Source organism: Fringilla coelebs, assembly GCF_963513975.1.
Source record: "Fringilla coelebs genome assembly, chromosome: 9".
NCBI lineage: Eukaryota > Metazoa > Chordata > Aves > Passeriformes > Fringillidae > Fringilla > Fringilla coelebs.
This window is the reverse complement of record NC_140067.1, coordinates 11587753-11597106: the sequence shown is the minus strand read 5'-3', so window position 1 is coordinate 11597106 and position 9354 is coordinate 11587753. Positions and strand designations below refer to the sequence as shown.

The following is a 9354-nucleotide window of genomic DNA, read 5'->3' as shown; positions in this document are numbered from 1 at the left end:
AAATACAAGTGATCTTTACATAAGGAAAATTTGCTATGGTTCTTAACCTGTGTTTATATCATTCCAATACCACACGAGGGTTTTGCCACTTTTCCAATTTATTTCCTTAAGTAGCAAATCATACACAGTGACCTTTAAAGAATGCTATTAAAACTATAAAGTCTAGCATTCCAGAGAATGAAAAAGTTACAGTCACCTCTAATACAAATTTCAGGAGGTTTAGGAGTTTGTAAGCAAACAGGATGATTTTAAATTTTATTCACAGAAGAGACGTTCAGTACTTCTCATGTTAGGAATGTTTCTTGATAAGCCAAAAGTCACCTTTTGGCCATATTTGACATAACTTTTCACCTGGTACAAACATCAAGATCTGGTTCAAAGATGCATCATCAAGATACAGCTGCTGACATTATTTCTGTGTGAAAAGGTGCATGTTGCCAAAGGATGAATATTTGTAATAAATGCAAAGAGCAAGGAAGTACGCTTAACTGAAAGAAGTTCAGGCACAGGCTCAGACATTCTGTCACATGTTTTCTGGCCAACTCCACAGGGGAGCAGAAAGGCAATGAGGTGTGCTATCTGAGCTGAGGCACATGAAATCAACTCATCAGTTTACCAAACTGCATGAATACATGCTTGGAGAGATCCTTTAGTATTATCCTTGTCTATCCTTTAGAATTACTGATGCATCGTGACCACATCTGAGAATGATCAAGAGACCTAAGTGGAAGAATTTGAAGGGGCAAGAAAAAAGCTTAAGTTTGGCCCTAAATTAATTTGGCTTTCTGGAAGAAGAAGACAAACAGTGCAGCTTACAAGCAGGCACCAACAGACATTGACAACCATAGCACTTCTCAGTAGGTTCACAATAAGCTCACACAGGAGAAGGGTTGAGGCACAACAGGAGCTGGTGGCTATGGTATTCTGAAAGGAGTAAGTACCATCCAATAACAGGTGATTATTTTTGTCAAGAAAACCAGTGATGCTTTAAAACAGCAAACGTGATGCTATTGAAATTCAAACATCAATACATGGAAATGTGCTCCTGTCTGAGAAAGTCATTACTGGTGACAAGTACATGGAGCAAGAAATAGCTTCCATGGTTCAGGGCAGATTCTGCATCTTCACTAATGGAAGGCATCAGGCAATTGAACAAAGCAGTGACAAGATGAGACAGTGGAAATAAAGGAGTCGTACCAAGTGATTCAATACATTGAAATAAAAATTTGATGATGCATCAGCTCTGATGGATGCAGGCACTACCGGCAAAGCTTCATGGAAAAGAAAAAAAGTCTACCTTTAGATCCCACTCCCTCCCGTGCCAAAGGTGGTCCCTCTCCCGAGCCGTCCCTTCCACTCTCCAAGGTAGCCCTGCGGCCACCAAGACCTGATGACAGCCTCGGCTCACAGTTCGCCATGCCCTGCCCTCTTAGAGCCTAGGATTTCACAGAATTCTTGGAAGGCGGCTGAGAGGAACGGCTGCTGTGACACTCGCAGGAGCCAACCGAGCCGAAGGCGAGATGCGCGGCCGGTGTTTTCCAGCCCCGGCTCACGACGGAGCCACGGCGAACTCGCGTGCCCGAGGCAACGCCAGACCGGCTGCCATTACCGCCTCTGCCCGGCCAACCCGGGCTGGAGCGGGCTCTGCAGAGCCGTGGAGGCCGAGAGAGCTCAGTGCGTGACCAAAGCCCGGCGCGCTCACAGCAGCGGCACCGCTCCCGAGGCGCCGAGCGGGCGGCATCGGGCAGGGCACGGCCCCGGGCCCGGGCCGGCGGCGCTCCCGCCCCGCGGAACTTGCGCAAGGCCGCCGCCCCCCTTCCGGCAGCAGCGGCGGCCGGGCCCGCGCAGGAGGCGGGCAGAGATGGCGGCTGCCGTGCCCGGCGCCTCCCGGGCCCGCGCCGCCGCCGCGCTGCTGCTGCTGCTGGGCTGCTGCGGCGCAGCGCTGCCCGGCGGCCTCCAGGTACGGGGCTGGGGGAGCCGCGGCGGGGCCTGAGAGCGAGCGGGCGGGCTGGCGGCGCCTGGGGCTCGGGGCTGCCGGCGTCCCCATCGCCGCCCCTCGGCGGGCAGGGAGCGCGCCCGTGGGCTGCCCGCGGAGCTGTCCGGAGGCGCTGGCGGCACGCAGGAGGGGCCCTGGCGGTACGACGGGCACCGATACTGAGCCGCGGTCCCCAGCGCTGCCTCCCGGCGGGCGGAGCCTGCCGGCGCTGCCCCATGGGCGGAACCGCGGTGCCTTCTTCAGACTGCTGAAAGTTACAAGCCCCCGGACTTTCTGGAATTCAGTTTCTCCCTGGCCACGCAGTGTAACTTGTACTGGGTGGCTGATGCCCCTTGCCGTACCCGGCGGGCCCCGTTCGGGTGCCCCGGGCCGGGTGCGGGCGCTCCCAGGGCGGAGGAGCGGCCCGGGCTCCCCGGCCCGGTGCCCGCTTGCACACGGCAGGTGCCAGTGCGTTTGTCAGGTGGGAGTAATTTCATGTTTCAGCAATTAGCTTAATGCACTGTGCCCACGCTACATCTGGAGTGTTGTTCGGTTTTGAATTCTGCGTTAACAAGTTGTTATGCTTGAAATTAATTACAACTAGGACCAAACAACCCCCGCACCTTGAACAATAGAAATATTCTTATAATCTCTGGATGACTAATTAAACAGCAGGTTGTTTGCTGCTTGAAGTACAACACTATTTCTGTTACTGTGTGTTTTGTGTAAGACCACGAGCATCATCCCAGAACCCCTCAGCGTTAGTAGAGTCTGATTTAAGAGTCAGCAGATTTGGGTTGTTGCCCCATGACAGACTCAATCCCTTACCTCTGTGAAGTCTTAGGTCCTTGTTGTGTCCTGATTTATGCTCTCTCTTATCTGCAAAGGAAAGTGGAAACTATGGAGAACACAGATTATACAGAAGGTTGCTGTCATAGATCCTGATTTTGGAAGATTAGTGTAACCACCTTAGATTTAAAGTGGGTTCGAACTACAGATGCTCTTACCTGCTTTTGAAAATTGAATTGAATTGAATCCTAGCCTCTTTTCTCATTAAGGATGAAACTGTAGGTCAATAAATCACATCATTTTGTTCTTGGAGTGTCCTTTGGAGTAGAGGTGTGTGGGCTTTTTTTAACTAAGGTGCAAGTGACTAATAGTTCCTCTTTATTCTGTAGCAAGTTTCAGGGAAAGATTTGGAGCAGTTAACATGAAATGTGCAAATGTTAAGAAAAACACCTCTCTTCTAGCTTTTCTAAGGTCTATTTCAGTATTAATGTGTGGTAAACATGTGCATTGAACACTATTGTGGAATTAACAAAACTATGAATGGTCATTTCTTTCTTATTGCTGAAAAAATCTAAATTTTTTTTCATCTTTCAGGATCAAGCAGAGCAGTTTTTTAGAAGTGGACATACAAATAACTGGGCAGTTTTGGTAAGCATGGTCCAGGTTGTTTTCCTCCAATAATGTTGACAGTTCTTCATCAGGAGCTGCAATTGAAACAGTCATTCAAGAGTTGTGCTCATTTGAAAGAAATGGAAACACAAACATTTGGAAATAAATAAATTTGAAATTGTACCTGCAAATTTATTACGCTATAATGAAATTATCTTTTCAATATGACAGAATTTCAAGCACTCAGTATGTCTAGCTACATGGCAGGATTCATAAAACAAAAATTCCAGAAGCATTAAAGTAGTTCAATTAGCATACTGCATATTGAAAAAAAGGTGTAATTCTGATACCAGGGAAGTCTGGTCTCCTTGAGCAGAAAGATAGAATTTGTATCTCATTTTTGTTCTTATTCAATCTGTTAACTTGTGATAACAGACTGGGAATAAAATCAGTTGAGGCAATACAGTGTTTAGATCGACTGTTTTTTTCTCTTTTTTCTTTGCCATGTAACTTTTATTAGCTTTGAATCATGCTGCACAATTGGTTCTGAATCACAATTCAGGTCTTAATGACTAATTTGTTTCAGAACACTATTGTAATTACTCAGTAGCAGCTGTTTGTTTTCCAGATACTAAAACTGAGCAATATAAAAGGAAAGTTAACAGTAACAAATTGTAGGAATAATTTCTATATTCTACAATATATAAACTTGAAACTATTAAAACATAACATATTATTTTAATACTATTAACAAATAGATGCTTTTATTTTGTACCCATAAAAACCTAAAAAGAAGGTGGAAAATTAGGTCCAAGGACCTTGACTGTCTGTGCTGAACAGATTTTCTGCTGGTTTTATTTTCACAGTGGTTCATCGTTGAGTTTTGTAACAGTTGCTACTAATTTTTAAGCAGCAAACCAGGGAGAGGTTATGGCTGTCAGGCACTTCAAAGCTGGGATCAAACTGCTGTCCCACCTCATCAATAGCTTGAATTAATGTGCTGCAGCGTGGATAACTATATTTAAAGCTTAGACACTTCCACTGTGTTTGAAGGGAGGTACTGGAGGCAGGGGGCAGGTGATAGTACCTTGAAATGTCCCAGCTAAATTGGACACAGCTTGTTTTCAGAGCATTAAGTCTTGCTGAAAGGCAAATGTCCTCATGGACTGATTTCCGTGGGGTTTTTGGATTTCCTAACTGACAGGGTAATAGATACACAAGGGGATCCTTTCGGGCTGAATTTTATTATTACTTAAGCTACAACTCAGTTCATATTATGGAAAGAGCAGAGAAAGAGATGCTCTGTAGTGTGACTTACAGCTCTACATTTAGAACTGGAAAAGCAAAAAACTATCTAAATGCTTTTTCCTGCATCACTGTTTTTGTGGTTTTAAAGCCACCTCTTCTAGAAGCTTTTGGAATGTCTGAATCAGAACCTGATTTAAGGAGTGTGTAAGTAAAGGGATGGCTGACCCTGACCCCTTGCCTGTTAGAACAGTGGAAATTAAACTCTGAGAATTTGTATCCAGATTCATTTGTATTTGTATTGGTTAGAGCTCACTTTACTTTTACTTTGACTCCATAAATGCAAATGTACTCAGTGCATTTTCCCCTGTGTGTGGCTTCTACATGAATTATTTCACCTGTGCCTTTGTGGAAGAATGCTTCCAGAATGGGATTGCTATTGAGATGAGAACTCTTCCTTTGATCTCTCTTCCATTTGATAAGGAGAAAGCAAATGAAAAAAATTAGCTTATCTACTTGCTGTTGCTGGATTTTTCCCCAAAGTACCACTTTCTATATTTAGTAAGGGTTTATGACAATTTTATCTTTAGTCAGTATGCTAGGAACTTTTTTTTTTGCACTTTTATTTTCAGAGTTTTTTTGCTTTGGGACAACTAAGATTTGCATAACTTATATCATGAGTTTCTTGGGGTTTCTATATTCTTTCTGAATTGTTACTATTTTTTAAATATTCCTGTAATCACGTTCTTCTGATGCAATGTGTCAGGCCACTTTGTATCGTTACACTATTTAATGTGAGTTTTTTTTCTGTTTCAAGGTGTGTACATCTCGATTCTGGTTTAATTATCGTCATGTGGCAAATACTCTTTCAGTGTACAGAAGTGTCAAGAGGCTGGGCATTCCTGATAGGTGAGGGAATCTTGGTGAATCCAGTTCTTGCAAATGTGCAACTAAAGTTCTCATGCTATCTGAATCAGTACGGAAATACATTTTTCTTCCCAGTTTAACTAAAAAGGAAAAAGTAAAGTAAGATAAAAGTAAAAAGGAAGAATGCAAGCACATCAGTGTGGTGAAAAGTGCAGCAGTGTTGTTCCAAAGGAAAAACAACAAGTTGCATAATAAAATTTCCATTTGGAACAGGCTAATTAGATCTCACCACTAAAATGTACCACTTAGCAAATTGGTGAAAGTGTAGTGTGAAAACTGTTAAATGCACTCAGAAAAGACACTACTACTGTGAGAGGTAAGTCTTGCTGTACTTTCATTTCCTTTTAGTGTGGAGATGTTGGTAATTGTGACTGTACTAACATGTAAGACTTCCACATCTGTAACTACATTGAGTCTTTAAAGGCTTTGAACTATAGGAGCAACTCCTATATATTGACAGTTGCCTTTAAAAAATCTATTTTGCATGATTTTTTTTGAGAAACCAATTTTTTGTCTGTACAAGTTGTGTTTCCCTAGCAATAGGACAAGGGTTAGAACAGTATCTCTTCTTTGACAATGGGAATAGGCAGGTATCTTTGTGTTCCTGCTGGAAGTTCTAGCAGTGTTGGCACAGCTCCTTCCAGCTGTTTCAGCATGTAATTCACTTCTATCAGAAGGTGAATTTAAGGTACCATCATCCATTGTAACAAACTATATGTATCATAGGCTCCTATAGAATTCCTTGTGGTCCTGGTTTCTAATGGTAGTTTAGACGACTGGAAGTTTCTTCAGCATGTCTGCCTGAAGAAGTGTGGCCTGCTTCATCACTGCAAAATGCATATTCTGATGGATTGAATTAGTATGCCAATTTTTGTCCTAGTCCAAAACTGCACACTTGGAGTCCCCAGTTAACTCCCACTCAACTACGAATACACGGACAGTAACATCCTGTTCCCTGTGTTTATTATATTAAAAAGAAAAAAAAGAGTGGCTTTCTGATTTTTGAAAGAGTGGATTTTGAAACTCAATTTTTAGATGCATTTTGGGGTTATAAATCCAAGGAAATGCACTGCAGAAGTGCTGTGGGCTGAAAGGCACAGAAAGATGCCTTTTGCTCTTGGGGATGTCATTCAGGAGCAGCTGTCCTCTCCCTGTGCAGCCTTTGAAGCACAGGTGCCCTTGGCACTTCCTCAGAAATTCTGTCACCAGTCCTTACCTGAGAACTTTCATCTTCTTTGCATCCATCTGTCTTTACCATTAAAGTCAAAATGAATGTGAGTTTTAGAAATACTGCAAGAACTATGGTGTGACTGAGATTTCTGTGTTCAGTAGCAAGATCCATTGCTTATCCATATCCAAAGATCTGGAATTAATCTCAAAAAGCCAGCAATGCTTTAGACTACAGACAAGAATACTCTTCAGGACATTGAGGAAGACCTGAAGAGAGAGCAAGAGGGAGCCTGTTTATTTAGCCTTTACAGCAATTTTAATGTGGATTTGAACATGTTTTCCCTTGGGCAAACTTACTTTATGTTTTTTTCTTTCTTTGCTGCAAAGAAAGTGTTTCTTTCAAAATAGGACAAAAAAAACCAAAACAAAAATTCCCAACAAATCTCAAAATCACATCCAAAAAATAAACACTTATCATAATTCTTGGAGTTGGTTGTTTTTAGTGTCCTTTAAAAATCTCTGAATTATTTTATTAAGAGCTCTGGCCCCCTAGGTCCAGGCAAGCCTGTGTACTAAAGTTGCTGATGTCAAATACTCTCCTGCTCCTCTTTGGCCTGACTTAGTCCTGTGGATAAATGACAGCCAGCTCCATTTCTGTGTGTGACATCTTCATGATACTGAGGATGCTCATAAGGAAATAGGGTATAACTATGCAAAGTTTCACTTGCAATTCCAGGAATCTTTTTAAAGATCCAAGCTATTGTTGTAATTGTTGAAGAGTGTTGTTCTAATTTCTGTTTGGCTGTTATATGAAAGAAGAATGTCTGAATTTTTTTAAATTATTTTTTACAGTCACATTGTCTTGATGCTGGCAGATGATATGGCGTGTAATCCCAGAAATCCCAAACCTGCTACTGTGTTTAGTCATAAAAACATGGAGCTAAATGTCTATGGAGATGATGTGGAAGTGGATTACAGAAGCTATGAGGTAACTGTGCTTTAATTAAAACACTGAGTCTTTATTTTTTAGTGTTAGTTTAAAGATATATTCAAGAATTCTGAGGAAGTCTGAGGAAGTATTTCTGTTCAAATTACTGGTTTTGGGCTGGGCTTTTATTATCAGCTGATGAAATACATACCCCTCCCTTCCTTGATATTTGAGTTTCTATTTGAAGTTCATTATACTAGAATCATGTTTAGTGTATCTATTTTAAATAATGGAATAGAATCACATTACTGAAATTTCTCTGGAAATGACTGCTCAGAGTATCATCTTTGCAACACAAAAATTACTGTGAAAATTTTTGAGTGCAAGTGAATTGTTTATTAGATAGATGTAGTTCAATTCCTAATCTTAAGCATATGCTCCTAAAATAAAACAAAAGCCATAACTTAATCATTACTGCAAAGTGATTACTGTATAAAATCTGCATTCTGTCACCTTTCTTTTCATGTAATACTCCATACCAGGCAGTGTCTTTACCAGTTGAGACAAAATTACACACCAGTTTCTTGGTTCAACAGTGCTATAGAATTATTGCTAGAGGTTTATTGGATTGTACTTAAGTATATAGTAGATGTTTTATTTCTCTGAAGTTTTATACAAATAAGTGAAGACACAGAACTGGAGTAGAGCTACATTCTTTTTATCATATTTTTTCCTGGGTATGGATTTGTTGCTGGCATTTGAGCTGTGCACATGTACTTAAAAAGGAGGTGGTGTTTTATAGGATGTCTTGCAGTTACCACTTAGATCTTATCTGATCACTCAGACTTATGTAACTGAATTGATCTTGTTTTTTCTTTCCTGAGTTGCAGAAGGAATTGAAACTTTTGTTTTTCCATGGTAACAGACACTAATGTTGGAGCATTTTGTGAGTACAGGAGCAGCTTTGGCACAATGAAGCTTTATGCTGACAGGTTTTTAGATCAATGTAAATGTATTTAAAAATTATAATGGTGGTAGATTTATTGGATATAATTAAGCAACAGGCTGATTTAATGGAGTGAAGTAAAAGGTACCACATGATTCTTAACCTGAAGTAAAACCTTACACAGAAAAAGTGTGTGCAGTTTATACCACACCATACTATGTTTGGTTAGATACACTGCATATTTTAGTGTTCCATTATTTAATTTCTGTAACCCAGCCTTTGGCTGATCAATATTTTTATCTTTAGAAAATGACTTTATGCTTCTATTCATAGGTTACTGTGGAAAATTTCTTGCGTGTTTTAACGGGAAGAATCCCACCAAGCACACCACGATCTAAACGTCTTCTTTCTGATGACAGAAGCAATATTTTAATATATATGACAGGTAATTGCAGGTTTCTGTGTACAATCTATTGATTCTTGCTCAGTTGGATGGGTTTGTTGAAAGCATCAGTAGTCCAAGTGCACAAAAGGATTAACCAAAATATTTTTTTTCTGGTTTTAGCATGTCATTCTAATTAAGAAAAAAATGCTTGTAAAGCAGTATGAAGCCAGCATAGTTTCCAATTGAAATGGTGGATGTGTATTTTTTTTACTGTACTGATATTTTGCTTTGTTGGATTGTCTCTGTAGAAAGAGAATTGTGTTTACCTTGTTTTAGAACAATTATTAACACGGCTGTATATCTTCTTTTAACCCACAATC

General features: G+C 40.9%; 1 protein-coding gene across 1 annotated transcript in view; it reads left to right on the top strand.

The window, feature by feature from the left end:
• The first annotated feature begins 1832 nt into the window (after positions 1-1832).
• PIGK (phosphatidylinositol glycan anchor biosynthesis class K) overlaps positions 1833-9354 on the top strand; it is a 63044-nt gene continuing 55522 nt past the window's right edge. The window contains exons 1-5 of the mRNA XM_084211218.1: positions 1833-1960; positions 3359-3412; positions 5436-5527; positions 7568-7703; positions 8923-9034. Of these exons, the coding sequence (XP_084067344.1) occupies positions 1862-1960; positions 3359-3412; positions 5436-5527; positions 7568-7703; positions 8923-9034 (493 nt within the window). The 5' untranslated portion in view covers positions 1833-1861. The remainder of the gene's footprint in view (positions 1961-3358; positions 3413-5435; positions 5528-7567; positions 7704-8922; positions 9035-9354) is intronic.